The sequence below is a fragment of the Grampus griseus genome (assembly GCF_964374135.1).
Source record: "Grampus griseus genome assembly, chromosome: 4".
Taxonomy (NCBI): Eukaryota; Metazoa; Chordata; class Mammalia; order Artiodactyla; family Delphinidae; genus Grampus; species Grampus griseus.
In genome coordinates, this window is record NC_138997.1 from 91,535,159 (window position 1) to 91,555,921 (window position 20,763).

General features: G+C 34.3%; 1 protein-coding gene across 1 annotated transcript in view; it reads right to left on the reverse strand.

The window, feature by feature from the left end:
- The window catches only part of TBC1D19 (TBC1 domain family member 19), a 155,033-nt gene that overhangs the window by 47,818 nt on the left and 86,452 nt on the right, over positions 1 to 20,763 (reverse strand). The window contains exons 9-13 of the mRNA XM_082653432.1: positions 19,435 to 19,507; positions 16,040 to 16,078; positions 14,411 to 14,523; positions 5,380 to 5,454; positions 2,034 to 2,096 (exon numbers count right to left, since the gene is read on the reverse strand). Of these exons, the coding sequence (XP_082509558.1) occupies positions 2,034 to 2,096; positions 5,380 to 5,454; positions 14,411 to 14,523; positions 16,040 to 16,078; positions 19,435 to 19,507 (363 nt within the window). The remainder of the gene's footprint in view (positions 1 to 2,033; positions 2,097 to 5,379; positions 5,455 to 14,410; positions 14,524 to 16,039; positions 16,079 to 19,434; positions 19,508 to 20,763) is intronic.

A 20,763-nucleotide genomic window follows, 5' to 3' on the forward strand; every position in this document is an offset into this window, starting at 1 on the left:
ACGCGCAGGCTCAGCGGCCATGGCTCACGGGCCTAGCCGCTCCGTGGCATGTGGGATCTTCCCGGACCAGGGCATGAACCCATGTCCGCTGCATCGTCAGGCGGACTCTCAACCACTGCGCCACCAGGGAAGCCCCAGATACTTTAAATATTTTTGTTTTTTAAATAATTTTCACTGATTTTGATTTTTCTGCTAGGGATGGTTCTGTGGACCTCCTTATGATACAATACCAAAACTAATCATTTCCACTCAATATTTCTTAAGTATGGAAACAAACATTAATATATAAATGAAGCATTAACTTTACTGTACATTCAAAATTTTACTGAGTACTAAGAATTAGGTACCAGGCTACATATTAGCTAGATAAGTAAATAAACTTTTAGATTTTTAGATCTAAAAATAAACTTTTAGATTATGTTGAAGAATGGGATTTTAAATCTTTACTGTTTTTTAAAATTAAAAAAATTAATGGCACATTTAAAATCACTGAAACTTCCTTAAAATTATTTCAAATTTTAGCTTTATAAATAAATTTTATAAAATTGTTGGAATTAGTTCTTGGAATATATGATTAATTAAACCTTCTTGAGAGAATCTTATTTAACTCTTTTCTTAAACAGACGCACAACTACCACCACTATTACCAATTAGAAACCTGCTAATCCAGACAGCTGGGACTGATTTACATTTAATGAAGCAGAAATTGTCATGTGGAATCTAGATATTTTCTCCATGACACATGTTGACATTCACTCAAAATCAAATTATTAATCTTCTATCTATCTATCTATCTATGTGTGTGTGATCTTTAAAAAAAGTATTATTTAAGCAATTCTACATAAATTTCATATTTCCTATTTGTGGTAAGATGTTTTTATTTTAGTAGATATGAAAAAGACCTAGGTAAATCAAAACACCCACAATATCAGCACATGAAATGATCAAAGAGGAATCACAATGCTTCAAACTGATTTCAAAACATTTAATTATTTATTCAAGGCCTTTAATAGAAAACTATCATGTAAAATGCTTTCTCTGAACGTCTTGGGATGACTGAAATCTGAACTGGACATTCAATTTAAGAATCCTTGCCTAATCAAAAACTCTACAAACAATAAATGCTGGAGAGGGTGTAGAGAAAAGGGGACCCTCCTACACTGTGGTGGGAATGTAAATTGGTACAGCCACTATGGAGAACAGTATGGAGGTTCCTTAAGAAACTAAAAATAGGGTTACCATATGATCCAGCAATCCCACTCCTGGGCATATATCTGGAGAAAACCATAATTCGAAAAGATACACATACCCCAATGTTCATTGCAGCACTATTTACAACAGCCAGGACTTGGAAGCAACCTAAATGTCCATTGACGGAGGAAAGGATAAAGAAGATGTGGTACATATATACAATGGAATATTACTCAGCCGTAAAAAAAGAATGAAATAATGCCATTTGCAGCAACATGGATGGACCTAGAGGTTGTCATACTGAGTGAAGTCAGTCAGACAAAGACAAATATCATATGATATTGCTTATATGTGGAATCTAAAAAAAAAAGGTACAAATGAGCCTATTTACAAAACAGAAATAGAGTCACAGATGTAGAAAACAAACTTATGGTTACGGGAGGGGAGGGATAAATTAGGAGATTGGGATTGACATATATACACTACTATATATATATACAGATAACTAATAAGAGCCTACTGTACAGCACAGAGAACTCTACTCATACTCTGAAATGACCTATATGGGAATAGAATGTAAAAAAGAGTTGATACATGTATAAAAAAAAAAATCTGTGCATATATCTCTCCTGGTTGGAGCAGATATGTAGCTCTTATTCTCCTACCTAGTCCCATGTAAGAACAAAAATTAACCTTATCCCAAACTTAGAACATTTAATTAGATAAAAAATAAACATAGTGGATTTCAGGAAGATTCAGTTAACAAAAGAGATATCTTCTAAAGTATCCTGAGTTAGAGAACTTAAAACAAGAACATTACATATTTTAATTTTTCAACTTACCTGATATAAGTAATCTTCAAATACAAAATAATAATCATCATTGCTTGCTGTCAATTTCACATCCTATAATTAAAAGTAGAGAGCACTGAAGAGAACCTAAATGAATATGTCTATAGTACTAAGACATAAAGGCAACATCTAGAAATAATACTGCAATGATTTTATTTTTATGTATGATTATAAACTTCTCAATTAGATTTTATCACTAGAATTATCACAGGTAAACTTATAAATTTACTTGACTAATATAAGTGACACATTATTTGACTACAAATTGTTCACAGTCTTTTTGGTTCCATTAGTAATTCTTTATTATTTATTTCAATTTTATCTCCTTTAAATCTAACATTTAGGTGTCTTAAAATTAGAAAAGGAGATGCAATCACAACATCCAAAAGCAACCATAGCAATCTGGCCTCAAATTACTGTTCCAATCTCATCTTCCACTATTCAGACCCACATTCTTGCCATTCCCTCAAAATACCAAAAATCTTTCATGTTTTTGTGATTTTTCACTTGCAAGTCATTGCTTGCTAACAAACAAACACACAAACTAGACAATGTTTATCTTCAATCTCACCAGCAAGAAAACATACATAGTAGAAATATCGGAACAGTTACAAAGAAATATTGCAGGAATCTATGATAATATTGCTCAACCTACAAAATTCAATCAGACTATTGATCAAAGCAGCAATTACAGGAGGATGAAATGAGCTGTGGATGACTCTGGAGGTAGTGAATGTGTGCTACGCTTGGGAAAACTGAAAGACGCAGACTAAGAGGAAAGAAAGGAGCCAGTCTAAGTCACAACGTGGGCAGAGGCAGAGACCATGCAATCTCAACGAGGATGATATTGCCTCTAAGGGGTGAGACTTCGTTCTTGGGGATCAAAAACTTTTACATAGTACAATGGTTTGTGGACCTCCAAAGCTTATCCTTACCCACCAAAATCTTATTCTTTGGTATTTAATTTTTTTTATATTAGAGAAAATTTTCTCTTTAGGGATAATAATGAAGAAAAGGTTGAGAAACACTGATATAAACTGACAGGTCAACCGTCCATCATAGCAAGTGGTGGAAAACTGTAGATGGTGTGGATTCAAGGCAAGTTTGTGGGAAAAAAACACAGTCCAGAGAGAACCATTAGATATTTTAGCTTAGGGAGGGTTTGATGGTGTTCTGTATATAAGCATTGCCTTGTTTCATTAATTTCTTTAATCACTAAAATAATTCTACTTTACTTTCAGTTAAATTAAAAATGAGCCTTTGCCAAAGGGACTTGTAATGAAACTTCAAATAATTTAAAAACGCTCATTTCGTCAAGGGCTGACTTTAATCATGTTTGGAGTTGTTCCAATAAGATCAGCAGAACTCAACTAATACAAGTCAGAAACAACCAGAGACAGATATCTTCCTAAAAACACTCATGTTGTGGACAGTCAGGATTGATTCTAGCAGAACTTATATTCAATTCTTCAGACACAAACTGTTTACCACTTTCTCATGACATTTGTTTTTTACTGATTCTAACGGAAATTCATGTTGGCAGCAAAGAGAACTCTCATGCTAGCACTCTTGGATTTTTTGAACAACTTCTCTTGTTGAGTCTTCTCTCATTTGAACAGAAAGGAGATTGAAGGTCTTAAAGCCCAAAAGATCTCTTAGGCTGTTGTTAAAATAATCCCCTGAGCACAATCATTAGACCTCAAAGTTAATAGTAGTACCTGTGATCCAAATCTATGTAAAAACTTCTGTGAGAGTCAAGACTTTTCATCAAAAGACTGCATCCTCTTAAATTTCCTCATCTTTTCTCTCTGTAGAGCACAGTGGTTAAAGGTACGGTTGTGAAGTCAGATTACCTAGATTCAAATCTTGGCTTTGCTATTTAATATATGAATTTAAACAAATTTCTTTACTCTTTCTTTACCTCAGTTCCCTCATCTGTAAAATGGTAAAATGATAGTACTTCCTGTTTTGCTACAACACATGTATCAATATGTGGCTCGTGAGTAAGGGAATGATGGCAGTATAACATGAAAATTGTGTTCGTTCATATGCAATTTTTCTTTAAAACAGGGAAGCCAGAACAGCAGAAGTAGAATTATAACCTTCAGCAGGAAAGGACAAAGTCTTCCACAGGCATGAGCCCTTATAACTGTATTTCAAGAGAATGGAAAATGAATGATTGCACGGGGGCCCCCTCTCCAGAGAGGCACACCCCCAGCCTTGCACATCTCTTAGCTTCTGCACTTCCTCTTGTGCCCACCTGAAAAGCAGCCCCAGTGGTGCTGTGCACCACTTCTATCTGCATTACTTTAGCATTTACACTTTATTATTTTTGTACATTTTTAATAACTCCTGCAGAAGCAGCCTGCCTGAGTTGTCCAATTCATCTCCCAATTATTGTTTCTGTTAGCACTTTTGTTACAAAAGTGCTATTTTTCCTATAATCTCTTATTTTTAAGCATGATTTTGCAGAATGCAAGTTTTTTCCAGGAAAAAATGCATTTATCATTTACAGTCCAAATGCTGGTATCTACCACCCAAGGTAGCTAACAGGATCAGATGACAATCTATGTAAAGAGTTTGGAACAATGTATGGCACATAGTAAGCAATCATTAAATGCTAGTAGTCATTGTTATAATTAACTTTGGTTATGTTTTACCCAGACAAATTTTTAGGTTCTTCTCTCCCCTGTTTCTGAGATCTGGAATAATATGCCCGTCTCCTCTATCTTACAAGTTCTAAATCTAAAATCCAAGTCTTTTAAACAACCCAATCATTAATCCAGAATCAGTCATATCCTATACCACGTTTTCAGCATCTGCATCTTGTCTCAATATCAGATGCCTGGAAACAAAAATTCAATGAATCCTTATCATAAAATTTGAGACGTGCTTAACTATATGTCTAGAAACTAAAAGAAATTAAAAATAAAACATGACTTCAAAATAATAAAATAAATAAGCAGGCCCTAAAGACTGTGAGACAAATAAGATAAAAAAAATCCATAATCTCATTTTCCTTTTAGTTTCTTTTTATGTAGTTTGTGTGGAAAACTTGAATTTGTAAGGACAGGAAATGCTTATCATTCTCTTAATCAATAAATGGGAGGGTCAGGAAAGGATTATAAGGACAGTTTCAACGGGAAGGAGGATAACATTGAATAGAAACTGCAAATTTTGAAGGTCAAACTTAACTTTGTAAGTATAATGATCACTTAAAATTATTTTTCAAGTTTAATATGTATCATCATGCATAGTGCAGTCCCTACATGTTGAAGACTCAATAATTGCTTAATGATATCAATGAAATGGAAAAACTATGTATACTTTTACTTACTTTATAAATTAAACTGTCCACCAAAAGGTCATGTTGTATCACATTAGTCTTAAGCTGCTCATAATACAAGATATCCTAGATTTAAAAGTTAAACAAACAAAAACATTAAAAGTCAATCACATTTTAAAGTCAGCCTCAAATAAATAATGCCTTTAATAAATAATGATCATTAATAGTATTATAAACACTAAGAGGATAAGGACTTTTTTTTTTTAATTTGTTTATTTTTGGCTGCATTGGGGCTTTGTTGCTGCATGCCATCTTTCTCTAGTTGCGGCCATCAGGGGCTACTCTTCGTTGTGGTGCATGGGCTTCTCATTGCGGTGGCTTCACAGGTTTCTCGTTGCGGTGGCTTTTTTTGTTGTGGAGCATGGGCTCTAGGCGCATGGGCTTCAGTAGTTGTGGCTCGCGGGCTCTAGAGCACAGACTCAGTAGCTGTGGTGCGTGGGCTCAGTTGCTCCGCAGCATGTGGGATCTTCCCGGACCAGGGCTTGAGCCTGTGTCCTCTGCATTGGCAGTCCGATTCCTAACCACTGCCCCACCAGGGAAGTTCCCAGGACTTTTTTTTATTCACTACTACAGTCTCCATGCCTGGCCAATAGTAGATGATCAATAAATATACCTAATCCCATCCCTTAGGATAAAATCTGCTACCTGGTGGGTATTTAATCAATGTTTGCTAAATTGATTAACTGTAATTTAATAGCAAATGCAGGACTTCCCTGGTGGTGCAGTGGTTAAGAATCCGCCTGCCAATGCAGGGGACATGGGTTCGAGCCCTGGTCCAGGAAGATCCCACATGCCGTGGAGCAACTGAGCCCACGTGCCACAACTACTGAAGCCCGAGTGCCTAGAGCCTATGCTCCGCAAGAGAAGCCACTGCAATGAGAGGACCGTGCACCACAACGAAGAGTAGCCCCCGCTCACTGCAACTAGAGAAAGCCTGTATGCAGCAACGAAGACCCAACACAGCCCAAAATAAATAAATTTTTTTTTTTTAAAAAAGAAAAATGTAGCAAATGCAGTATTTATTAAGTAATTACTAGGTGTCAGGAACTGTTTTACACATGAGTTAATCTATTTAACCCCACTACACATGAGTTAATCTATTTAATCCCATACCAACAAAATAAAACTGTTCAACAATGATTATTATTCCCATTTACATTTGAGAAATTAAGGCCCAGAGAAAGAAGTAACTTGCTGTCCAAGGCCACAAAGGTAGTAAGATTTGATCCCGGGAAAGCCCTGAAACCTATATAAAAACCCAGAATGACTACACTATACTGCCTTTCTAATATCTAAATTATTATAAAATAAAAAAGTTTAAACATACTAAATCAGCCCTGGTAGTAAAAGTAATCATAGAGCATATGAAAAACATCAGGGTTTTTTTTTTAGATTAAAAATCCTTTATTATTCATTTTTTAGTTCAAAATATAATGATTATAACTATACAGAATCCTATGCAGTTAACCTGTACATGATTTAAGCACAGCTTGAAAAGATACATAAATTTCCAAGAGATAATGAGAAACACTCTCATCTCATCTGGCTAATGGACAATAATAAGGGTTTAGGACTTTTAATGACATTGATCAATAGAATCAGCAGTGTACTTTTCTTTACATCTGAGTCCAGGTTTTTAGAAAAGTAAATAAAAATCAGTTATAGCACAGGGAACTCTGCTCAATATTCTGTAATAACCAAAATGGGAAAAGAATTTGAAAAAGAATAGATACATGTATATGTATAACTGAATCACTTTGCTGTATACCTGAAACTAACACACTGATAAGCAATGATACTCCAATATAAAATAAAAATTTTAAAAAATTGTAATAGCAAAAAAATCAGTTTTAAAAAAATAAAAGAATATGGTATTATATTAGAAAATCTAACTCTAAACAGTGATAAGATTTGGCTAATGTTTAATTTAATAGAGAATAAGAAATAAGAAGGAAGAGAGGAAAGATAGGAAGAAGAGAAAAGGGGAGGAAAGGAAAAAGAAGAAAAGACAGGGGAAGGCAGAGAGGGAGGAGGGACATAAGACGTAATCCAGTTAAGCATCAGGCTAATAGTTGGTCGGGGTGTTCATAATAAATAATAAAGGTTAAAAAAAAAAGGTTAAGACTAAATGGGTAGTAGTTGTGTTAAAGAGAGATGGAAATATCTTCTCACTACTTCAGCTGATCCCTGTGTTCCTCCAAATCCCTCCATCCATGTCTTGGGCATTTTAGCCCTGGTTTCCACCCATATCCAAATACTGCTTGGCTCCATCAGTACATCCCAGTCTACGTGATTCTTTCTGAAGACATTCCCTCAAATAAGAGTTGTGAGACAGGTTCGTCTGGGACAAAGAAGAATATCTGTTGCATGCAGCTGCCTTGGCAGGGTGGCGTCCAACCCTGTTTCCTGAAACACGATTTCTTTGTCTTGAAAGATGCTTAATACACAGTTCTCTGATTTGAGGCAAAGTGCTCTTTGCATAAAGATTATCTGGGGATTTACTGGCTATTTTTAGTCATTTTAATTTTAATTAAAAAGCCTTACTTTGTTCTCATTCATGTTGTTTTGATTTCTTACCTAAAGCAAAATTATTTTACTATTTTATTTACCTTCTATTGTATTTATTAAATCCATCTCTCTGGCTAGAATAAAAAAAACATTTTTAAAGGCAGGAACAGCACCTAATTCAAACACCAATCCTTGACAACGGGCAAAGGGCATAGTATTATACTTTAATGTCTTCTAGGGAACACAGTGGAAAAGCTAAGATGCTTAGAGTTATGTCTCTTTTTAAAAATAAAATAAGTTTAAAATTACAAACTGATATATGACCATTAAAATAAGTGAAACAATCTAAAGCTGGATAAAGAAAAAGTTAATAACGTTTTCTTCTTCCCTGCCACCACACTGAAGAAACTAATGTTATTTGTATTGTATTTGTAACATTATTTGTAATTTGTATTCTTCCATACTTTTCTCCATGCTTATAAAAATATATAATATTTAGGGTTTTAGTTGTTTTTTTAACATAAAATGGAATCATTCTATACTTATTTTTCAGTTTCTAGTGTATATCATGGTCATCTCTCTATGTCTTTTTAATAACTACATACACTTTAATATTTTTGAAGCTGTGCTACAGATGTATCACAATTTATTTAACCATTCCTTTAGACTATAGATGGCTCCTCAGGTTGTTTCTAGTTGTTTGTCACTACAAATACTGCAATAAATATCCTCATGCACATATGCTTTTGTATCTATGGGATAAACTGGCAAAGGTAGGATTGTAGGCTGAAGGCCATATATATATATATACACACACACACGCACATATATCTTTAGTTGGACTACAAATTGCCTAACTACTTTCCAAAAAAGTATCAATTCAAATTCCCACCAGCAACCCATGAGAGCACAAAGTTTACCTATATCCTCACCATTTTAACTTTTCCATGGATGAAAAATGGTTATCTTCCTGTTGTATTAATTTGCACTTTCCCAAATACTAATAAAGTTGACATTCTTTCATGTGCTTACTGGTCATTTGAATTTCCACTTCAATGACTTACATATTTTTCTATTAGATTACATTTATTTTATTAATTTGTCAGGCTCTTTATTGATAATGAGGATTAACCTTTTGTCATTTGTGTTACAAATACTTTTTCTTCAAATTAATATGTGTTGTTTGATTTTTGTTTATGGTATTCATTGACAAATTTTAAAAAAATTCTTTATGGCTTTGGATTTTCTTGCTTCCCTTAGGCAAGGCTCTCCTACATCACATGTTTATACAAATATTTTTCTAGTTTTTTCTAAAATTGATTTTTTTTTTTTTTTTGCGGTACGCAGGCCTCTCACTGTTGTGGCCTCTCCCGCTGTGGAGCACAGGCTCCGGACGCGCAGGCTCCGCGGCCATGGCTCATGGGCCCAGCCGCTCCACGGCATGTGGGATCTTCCCGGACCGGGGCATGAACCCGTGTCCCCTGCATCGGCAGGCGGACTCCCAACCACTGCGCCACCAGGGAAGCCCCTAAAATTGATAGTTTTAATTTAAATGTTTATAACCTACCTGGAATTTATTTTTATATATGGTAAGCCAAAGGTCTGAGTTTTCTTTCAGAAGGATGGTTATCAGCATCCTTTATTAAATAAACCATGCATTTCCAATTGAAATAAAACTCCAACACCTCCCTATCAGAAATAGATTCAGCAGGCAGAAAATCAGTAAGGTCGAAGTTGAACTCAACAACACCATCAATCAACTGGATATGATGGACACCTGTACACTACTTTATCCAATAACAGTAGAATACACATTCCTCTCAAACTCACATGGAACATTCACTAAGATAGACCACATTCTGGGTCATAAAACATAGCCTTAACAAATTTAAAAGAATAGAAATCATACAATGTCTGCTCTCAGACCACAGTGGAATTAAACTAGAAATCAATAACAAAAAGATAACTGGAAAATCCCCAAATACAGGGAGATTAAACAACATACTTCTAAATAACACATGGGTCAAAGAAGAAATCTCAAGAGAAAGTTAAAAATATTTTGAACTAAATGAAAAGGTAACTTATCAAAATTTGTGGGATGCAGTAAAAGCAGTGCTTAGATGGAAATTTATAGAATTGAATGCATGCATAAATTAGAAAACAAGAAAGATCTAAAAATCAATAATCTAAGTTTCCACCTTAGGAAACTAGAAAAAGAAGAACAAATTAAATTGAAAGTAAGCAGAAGAAGAGAAATGATAAGAATTAGAGCAGAAATAAATGAAATTGAAAACAGGAAATCAATAGAGAAAAAAATTGAAACAAAAAGCTAGTTCTTTGAAAAGATCAATAAAACGAATGAGCCTTTAGCCAGGCTAACTAAAAAAAAGAAGAGAAAGGACACAAATTACCCAAATCAGAAATGAAGGAGGGTACATCACTACAGATCCTATGGACATTAAAAGGATAATAAAGGTATATACTATGAACAATTCTCTGTCCACAAATTTGATAACCTAGATGAAATGGATCAATTACTTGAACAAGACAGAATTTGCTGAAACTCACACAAGAAGAAACAGACAATCGGAATAGGCCTACATCTATTAAAGTAATTGATTTAATAATTAATAAGTGTCTAAAACAGACAGTACCAGGCCCAGAGGGCCTCATTGGTGAATTCTACCTAACATTTAAGGAAGAAATTCTGCCAGTATTCTACAATCTCCTTCAGAGGACAGAAGCAGAAGGAATACTTCTTAATTCATTTTATGAGGCCAACATTACCCTAATACCAAAGACATTATAAAACAAGAATTTATAAAATATAACAATTAGCAATAATGTAATAGGATATTTCAAGAGTATTTTGTATAAGCTTTGGCAAAATAGATATTTAACAGTAATAAATTATGATTATAAAAAGCAATCTTTGAAAAGCAAAATAGCCCAAATTTTTAGCATCAGAGAATATTTAAATTTTAGTGTATGTATCTATTTTATATTTTATGCAGACTTACACACTATCTCTTTAACTAAAGAAAAAAGGAAATATACTCTCAGGAAGTCAAAGAACTCACAGAACATTCCTAACAGTTTATACTTAATTGTTCATTAAGCATTTAGATGAGCTGACCATTTCTAGACGCTGTACAAGATACTGACTTTACAGATGATGAAGAAGAAAAAAATCCCTGTCCTCAGGTACTCAATCTAGAAAGGGAGGCAGCCAAATAAAGTAAGAAGTATGGTATATGTTTCTCTGTCTTTAGGTCTTTGCTCCTGCACTGGTTATGGTGGGAGAAAAATGAAGTAAGTATCTAAGAGTAGCAGTGATGGAGTTGGGAGAAGACAAGGTAGAGGAGATATTAGGAAGGCTTCTCAGAAAAGGTGATGGAATAAACTGCACGTGAAAGAAAAGTAGAATATCCAAGAAGACAAAAGTCTGACAAGTTTTTTTTTTTTTTAGGTGGGAAGAGAGATAATTCAGCATCTCTTGGATGACCACAAATAAATTGAGGTAAAGATTATACCTTTTCTTTTAGATATCATGAGTCTGATACACTTTCAGACCATGTATTAGAGTTCTGCAGGAAACTGGAAATAAAGGTTTTAGGCTTAAGACAAAGTTTGGTTGAAAACAGAGTTGAAGCCATTATGGAAAAGGTGACTGTGGATGAGACAGTCCAGGGAAAATGTGCAGGGTGAAAAGAGGATCAAAATTGAATTCTGAGAAATACAAGCACTTGAGGTCTAGCAGGCGAACCCAAATGCAGACTTAAAAAAAAAGAAAAAAAAAAAAAGAAAAAGAGGGAAAGAAGAACTAAGAAAACAGGATGAACTAAATTAAAGACCAAGAATATTTCAAGGGCAGAATAGGTAATAGTATCAAATGCAGTAGATGTAAAGACTAAAATGTATCCACTGTTCCTTGGTAACTTTAGCTAGGACAGTTATAGTCATGTAGTGGGGTGTACGCCAGACTATGGTAGACTGAGTGATTAATGGGATTAAGGAAGTAGGAGCATCTAGCATAGACTTTTCTTGCACAAGGTTTAGATGTAAAAGTAGAGGCAAGAACAGGTGCAAGTAAGTTTACAGGTTTGGTGGAAGGAATTTGAATGATTTCCTTATGATGACTTCTGTTTTCTCTGGTTAGGAGAAGGTGAGATCTTTTGCTAAGACTCTGAAAGTGGCTGAGGAGAGTGAAGGACAGAAACAGGCACTGGGAAGACAAGATGAGCTGACCAGAAAGATCTAGGATGGTCAGGCATTATTGCAGACCTTTAGGTCAGGTTGTGGAGAACCTTATTGTGAAATCACTAAAGGAAATCTTAAATGTTAATACTCATCTTGGCTATCTTATCAGTAAGCAAGAACCTAGAGCAAAGTATAAGACAATTTTCTACTTTTAATTAGCAAACTGAAATTAAGCAAAAAGATTTAAATATGAATGTTTACTAAATATGGATATTTTGATCCAGAGATCTAGAGAGCTGTAGAAAAGAAAATATATAAAAGCAATTCTTTAAAACTTATCACATATTTTCTTAAAAAGAGAAAAAAATCAAAGTTAAATAATGTTCTAGTAAAAGTACTAAATAAATTAACTGCTAGGAACTTAAAGCATTAAATCCCAAGTCTTTCTATTGAGGTAAGATTTTAAAAATAGCTTTATGAGTGTGAAATTTGAAATATTCCATTTATCTAACTCCTCAACTATGATGCATTTGTATGTGTAGCTTATTTTAAGTGATTGGAAAGTAATTGAACAAAAAGTTCTGATAAAGTATTCTTCATAAGAAGTAGGTATTCTCCCTCTCTCTGCCTCTCGCTCTCTCCCCCTCCACCCTCTAATGTACCACCTACAACAATTATTTCGGAACCGCTATAGTTTGTTCAGGTCACACATTTACAGTGAAAATAAGTGTAAGTGATAGAAAATGTTTTATTCAATAAAATCAAGATTGCCTTCTGATAATATTAATTTCTATTTACAGATTTGCCATTTTGAATATAGAAAATCAAGATAACTTAACTCCAGAATTCAAGTGTAAAAACTGCCTTTGAACTTTATACAATCATTATCTGGGATTACTACTTTTATTCTACAACTATACTTCTGGAAAATTTCTAAATCTATTTCTGAAATGGTAGTAGTTAGTTCCTCTGCAGAGACAGGACTTGCTAACTTAGCTCCTGATCAGTGAAGTTGGTAGGTCATCTACACAGGTCAGGACAAGAACTACTACCTCTTCTACAAGAGTTGATACACTCACAAAAAATGCCCAGTGCACTCAAAACTGTTTTGTAAACTGTTACTTTTAAAGTGTCACCTCAAAACATCAGTAGTATCATTTGGTTTAAAACTGCTCTAAAATAAATCACAAGGTTTATTCTTTCAAAAAGGAAGCAAGTGATTTTTGATAGTGCTGTTCAGAGCGGGAGATTTAAAATACTCACACACACACACACACACACACAAGCATGCACACATAATTTGCAAAGGTTACAGGTGTAGTTTTTATAATATATGTTAATAATGTTTGATTTTCTTAAAAACTGCATTATTATAAATTATAATTAATTTATAACATAATTACATGTAATATGTAATTACTATTGCTACCATCAATGGTGACCTGTTATATCAAGTACTGTGTTAATAAAAGACTCACATAGATTTCATTTAATTCTTTCAACCACACTGGGATATAAAAATTATTACCTATATCTAAGTATGGGTAAGTTGAAGTTTGAAGAAATTTAACTCACTCAATGACTTATTTCAAATAAGTTGAGGGAGCTAGGAGTTGAAACTAGGTCATATGATTCTAAACAAAACCCATGTTTTTAACTGCTAGGTTAGGGAACTATTAGTTTGCTATTTATTAAAATCTTTAAATAGATGACTTATAGGATCAGTGGGCTTCAGCAAAAAAAAAAAAAAAAAAAAAAAAAAAAAAATTCTCCAAAATATTTCAAAAAGAATCAATGTCTTACACTTGTTTCTTTGTTGAATCTATTACCTGTCTTTTGCTGATTTCTCTTCATATTCATTTTATTTCCTAAAATAAGATGTTCTTATACTTAGAAAAATAACATTCCCACATAATCTGTCAATTTTTAAACCCATAAAAATCATGCATATTTTGAAAGCAACTGTAGGGACAAAGTAGTCATTTACGTATATCAAGCTGTCCATCTTTATTTCTCTCTATTATAACTCCCAGTTCTACCACACATCTTCACTGATCTGAATTGGTGGACTCCACTTCTTAAGATTTTACTTATTGTTCTGTTGTATGTATAGGTTCACCCTATCCAACTAATTATTAATAACAAAAACGTCTATGTTAAGCACACAGTGATTAAATTATATGTTAATCTTATCTTAGAACTCTAAACTACAGTGAATTTGAAAATTAAAAAGGGAGTAAATATTAGACTAAGAAAAAAATATTTCTACTTTGAAAAACAAATATCAAATCTGGCCCATCCTTTTTCTTCTTACCTCAGGTTGGCTGGAAATATTCAAAATGAGAGCCCATAATTCAGCTCTCAGTGCTGTGGGACTTCCTTGTCTGATATACTGTTGAGCAGCAGCACTATCTTGTTCTGATAGAACTGTCAAAAGTATATTAAAATCTCATCAGAAAATTCATAATGTAAGAAATAACATTGAAATCTTTAAAAATCTTTTGGGAAGCTAACATTTCATCTTTATGTCTAACATAATTGCATCATATCTTGACAATCTTCTTTTACTCTCAGATTTTTGATGTGGTCTTATTTACAGCCCTGTAAGTTTCAAGCTGTAAGCTCCTCCACCTCCTACCCCACCAGGTGAAAGTTTTTAATGTAGGTACCTTGATTTCACTGTGCTTTAACTATAGCTCCATGGATGTGAAACTTGTGATGCGTATGTAGAATAATTTTTGGATTTCATCGTCACGTGAAGTCATAGCTACAGAAACCCTAAATTTCTTATGCATATTCTACTAAGTCATGAATGTTCTAGTATTTGGAAGTGGTATGCTATTTGAAGTATTATGACTGAGAATTCTAAAGAATGTAGATATCCATTCTATTCGATGACATTTTAGCTATCTGCCAAAATCAACAGAAGAGAGGGATTTTTAAAGAAGTAAAAACAAAAAAGATCTGATAACCTTTTAAAAAGGCCAAAAATTATTCATAAGCAGTCAAGTTCACAAAATTAATATATTATCCTTTTGTTTTCATCTTTATGTTAATGAAAATACTAGCTATTAAGTCTGGAAATTAAGCCCCCGTCCAAAACAAACAAACAAAACCAAAAAATAAAAACAAAAGAAGAAATACTAGACAACTGCTGATATTTGTCAAACAGTTTTGTTTTCTTATATTTTCTTCTTAAAAGAAAAAGGAAAAAAATCTTACACTAAATGAGAATGAAACAAAGGGACCACATGATAACTTGCAATTGTGTTTAATGAAAATATCAAATCTTACAAATGCAGTCTTCTAAATAAATAGGATTCTGAAAAATTGAACTAGGGAGTTTAGAACATGATAATATAATTGCCATAGAAGACTTATTCTGACACAAGACTTACCTGCACTTCATATTTCAAAGACAAAACAGGATTTATAAAAATAAGGAAAAGAATCTTAAAAAGATGGGGAAAATTTGTTCTCCAGAACACTAACAGCTGCTTCAGTTATTAAGCCCTACCATGGTGAACAGTCGCTGGGAAGTGTGACAGCTAGTATTCTCTCCTGATGCAGGAGCATATTCCTATTAACACTAATGAGAAGGGTGTGGGCACATCAAAGAGAGAATCTGGCTCTTTGATTTTAAAATGAAATTCTACTGTTGAATGGATTAAGCTAATATCCTTGAGAAATGCGTGCCTGCATTTATCATTTCCTTTTTAGTGAACCATCTGTGTACTTCTTTACCTGACATTTATTGATAAAGCCAAATTGATGCATTTCCCCTCTTTATAAAGATTCCCATTGTTTTATCTACACTGTTAAATTTTATTCCTTTTTAGGTCTATAGCTTCTCAGAGATTAAATTTCAGTTGAGGGTATATGATACATTTACTTGAGACTATCTCATTTTCAGAAATTAAAATAAGTATAATCAAAAGCTTACCTTTTTGCCCAATACGTACATGCTCATTTTCAAAAAGTTCTAAAAATGATAAAATAAATAAAATTATTAGACACAAATATAATCAGCCACATTTAGAACAATATTATGTAAATGTTTTCTGGTGTTGATGCTTTTAATTATTTTCAAAGCTGAATGACTCTCCAGGAAACTATAAGAATATTTATCTTTATATGTGGAAAAATCTTTTTTCTAAGTTATTTCAAGTTTGTAGAAATGAAAAGGAAATATATTTAATCAGAAGAAAAGATTGATAAACTAATTTTCTTTGTTAAAATAATACAGAATATCTTCTCACAACACAAATGTTTGTCCATTCATCTTTGACTTTTTTTCCTAAAAACAAAACAAAACTTATTGATAGCTTTATTTGCAAATCCCTACTTCTACTCTAATCTACCATGAAAGCAAATCTAATAAAAGTCTTAATACTTTATAGGAAATCCTACTATACAAATGCCATTTAAAAAGATTGTATGGGAGAAACAAAGATTTGTTTTTAAAGTACCAATCATAATGGAAATAACCTCCTAAACTAGATCATATTAAAACCGAGAAACATCTGTTCATCAAAAGGTACCACTGAGAGTGAAAAGGTAAGTCACAGAGTGGAAGACTGTATTTGCAATACATATATCCAGCAAAGGACTTGTACTTAGAACATGTAAAGCACTCCCGGTAAGTCAATTTAAAAAAGACAACTGTCTGACACAAATAGGGAGAAGCTGTGAACAGGTTCTTTACAGAAGAGGTAATCCAACGGACCAATAAACATATGAAAAGATGCCCAACCACATCAGTCACCAGAGAAATGCAATTAAAACCATTATGAAATACACACCCATCACAATGGCTAAAATGAAAAAGACTGACAATTCTAAATGCAAAGGAAATGGAGCAAATGAGCTTCTCATACAAAGGTGGTAGGAGTGTGAATCAGTACAGCCATCTTGGAAAACTGTTTGGCAACATCTACTAACACTGAATATATGCACGCCCTACGATAGCAGCACATTGCTCTCAGGTGCACATCTTATACCTATGTGCACCAGGAGACTTACACAAGAATATGCACAGCAGCACTACTGATAATAGTCAGCCCCCTATGTCTGTGGATTCAACCAACCACGGATTGAAAACATTTGAAAAATAATTCCAGAAAGTTCAAAAAAGCAAAACTTGAATTTGCTGTGAGCCAAGCACTACACTGAATCTGTGTGAATGAACTGATGTGTTGGCATACCCTGCTGTAGTCTCCCGCCATTTCATGGATCCTCAGTCTCCAGCACTTGTGCTTGAGTATTGTTCACCTTGTGTCTCGTTTGTCACTTACGTTGTGTGCACCCTTTGTTACTGTGAAAAAATGGCTCCTAAAGAGCAATTAAGTGGTCAAAACAATCCCTCAAAAGCTATGTAAAGCAATTATACTCCAATAAAGATGTTAAAAATAATAATAATAATTTTTTAAAAAGCTAAACAATCCCTCAAAGGCTAAGAGGGAGCGTTAAGTGCTATCTCTCAACAAGAAAATTAAAATCTTAGATCTTTTGAAAAGCGGCATATTTCTTGCCAACGTGGGCCATAAGGTCAGTAAGAACAAATTGAGCATTTGCAAAATAAAGCAGAAAGAAGCTGAAATTTGTGGAAGTGTTTGTGCTGCCCCTACAACAGCAAAAGTGGTCTCTCATTCATGACAAATTGCTCGCAAAGGCGTCAAGTATGTGGCTGGGACATGTCACAGAAGCATATCCCTGTTCATGGCAAAATGATGTGTGAAAAAGCACTTAGCCTCTGTGAATACTACTGTGACGGGGTTGAGGAGAATGAAGGAGTTTAAGGCTCATAAGGGATGGCTGGCTAACTATGTAAAGTGCTACAGCCTCAAGAACTTAGAGATCATGGGAGAATCAGCATTGGCTGATGCCAAGGGAGCTTCAGCGTTCTCAGAAGAGCTCAAAAAACTTATAGAAGAGAAAGGCTACCTTCCAGAGCAAATCTTCAATTGTGATGAAATGGGCTTGTTCTGGAAGATGTCCAATCGTACTTATATCCATAAGACAGCAAAGTAGGCCCCAGGGTTCAGGGCCTGGAAAGATCATCTTAGGCTGGTGCTGTCTGGCAATGCAACAGGTCACGTGATCAAGCCAGGCCTCATCTACTGAGCAAGCAATCCCCAGGCCCTCAAGAACAAAACCAAAAATTGCCTGCCTATGTTCTAGCAATACAAGAAGGCTTGGGCAATGGCCATTTTGTTCTTGGAGAGGTTCCATCAGTGTTTCATTCCTGAAGTAAAGGGATGAAGAGAAGGGGCTGCCATTCCAGGTCCTCCTCATAACTGACAACACTCTCTGCTTCACTGGCGAGAATGTGGACATGATGTTCCTGTCTCCTGCAGCAGCACACTGAGGTGAATTAACACCTACCTTGTCTTCAGGACGTTTCGTGCTGCCCCTGATGCTAACCCTGACTGAGCAGCATTATTGATTTACGAAAGAGCTTCACAACTGCAGGTGCAGTTTTGCTTCCCGCAGAGGCTGTAGATGCCTTAAGTCCTGAGACCGCCGATGCACGCTGGAGGCAGTTCTGGAGTGAGGTGATCAGTGATTTCAGGGGCTTCTCCACTACTGATGCAGAAGTCAGTAGTATTTTGAATGTTGCAGGGGAAGTTTGGTGGGGAAGGCTTCTCTGACATGATTGAAGACAATGTTGAGGACCACACAGAAGAGTGTAGAGAAACCCTTACCAACAAGGAACTTGAAGATCTGCTGAAATCCTCTAAAGATGATGGTGATGGTGATGATCATGATGCAGAAGATTTAGAGGAGGCAGAGCCATCAATCTGGACACTTGAAAATTTTGCAGCAGTTTCTCAAGTATGATTAGAGAGAGAACATACATGTGTGTGGAAGTGGGGATGGGAGTAGCAGGAGGGGGAGGGACAGTGTGAGGAGGCAAGAGATGAGACCTGAACAGTAAAAATAGTGGTTATCCTTGACACAGGGGATAAAGATTGAAAGATGGTAGGAAGGGGCTTCAGTTTATTGATCTGGGTGGTAATTTAGTTAGGTGTGTCCAATTCATGAAAATTTATTGAGCCATTCTCTTAGAATTTTGCCAACAAAATGACTTACATATGTCTAATGAGTTTTCAAAATTATTTTAAAGACCCTCAAATAAAAAGACAAATATCTAGTTGAACTCTAATAATTGTAACATATAAGATTCTATTCAATAATTAATAGCAACCAAGGAGAGGCAAAAAGCATGTTAGTTGTCAGATATTAAAAAAGTTACTAGATTAATTTGGAAATGGCAAGATAAACCTTAACCTCACTCTCATTTTCATTTAGTATATGCCATATGGGAGAAATACTAACCAGGAGGCACTTGTGTAGAGTCATCTATACCAAGTTGCCCTGCAGTTAAGCCAAGTTCCACAAAGAATTCTTTCTGAAAAATAAAACACAGAATTACCATGCATCTCAGACTTTGCTACACATTATTTTAAAAAAATCACCTTCACCTAAACATCAACTTAAATGAAAATTACAATGTAAAATAAATCTTTGCTTCATTCAAATATCTAAAGAAGAAAAGAATATTATTGAACTTTTAGATAGTAATGCTTTAGTCCAAAATTTTCCCTTTTTAGGTAACAAACTAATCAGTAAAAGTAAGGAATAATTATTCTGAGGAAAGAATAATAAAATTTAAATCTCTCCTGAAACATACATACACACACAGCATATGTAGCACTTAGCAATTTTATTTTCTAAATTCATTGTCTAAAATTACCAATATAATTCTGTATCTGTGCTTTCTATGGTACTGTACTTCACTCAGCTCTTAATCAAGTAAATACTGCAAATATCCAAAACAACTTAAATTAATTTTTAAGTAAAATTAGACTACCAAGTACTCTGCTAAAATAAGAATAAATTAGATTTACTCTCCAGACTTCCTCTACTTATCTAGTAATGTCTAAGGAAAGTAATCATGTTTGTCTGTTGTTTTATAAATATATAAAAAACAACCCCATAGTATTCACATTATTTTTATTCCCTAAGTAATTAAATATTTCTATTAATATTTGCCTCAGTGTTTTGTTACTATTCTAATTGCTAAAACCAAACTCCCTTCTCCTTTAAAATATGGAATTAGTTTTAATCCTTCATAGTTATCTATGATTATTTAAGTTAGTGATTTATTTGCGTCCCTCATAAGACAGTTATTCAGCCTAACACACATTTCATTTCTGTATCAATTTTAAATAACTGCCATTATATTTCAATTTTTAACTAAACTAATTTTAATCTATACTTTTAAAAAGCACTGCAACTTATGTTACCAATTTTTAATGACTCAAGTGGTAAAAATTCACTGCTTTGGATATTTTTTACTCTATGTCAGTAGATCTGGTCCCTAATCTCAGATTTCCTTCTCTATGAACATGTATTACCTTTTTTCAACCTGTATCAAAGAATATAATCACACCATATTGAAATTATCTTTTTACTGTCCATCTCCTCATTAGCCTGAAGCTCTTGGAAGACAGAGACTATCTCTTACACACATTTGCACCTCCTGTTCTTAGCACAGTGCTACGTGACACATAACAGTGGGGAGTCAGTAAATAGTGAACCACACTACTGAGTTCTAGTTCCCACCTGCTGTCTCTACAACACTGAATTAGTGAACAGGAATTA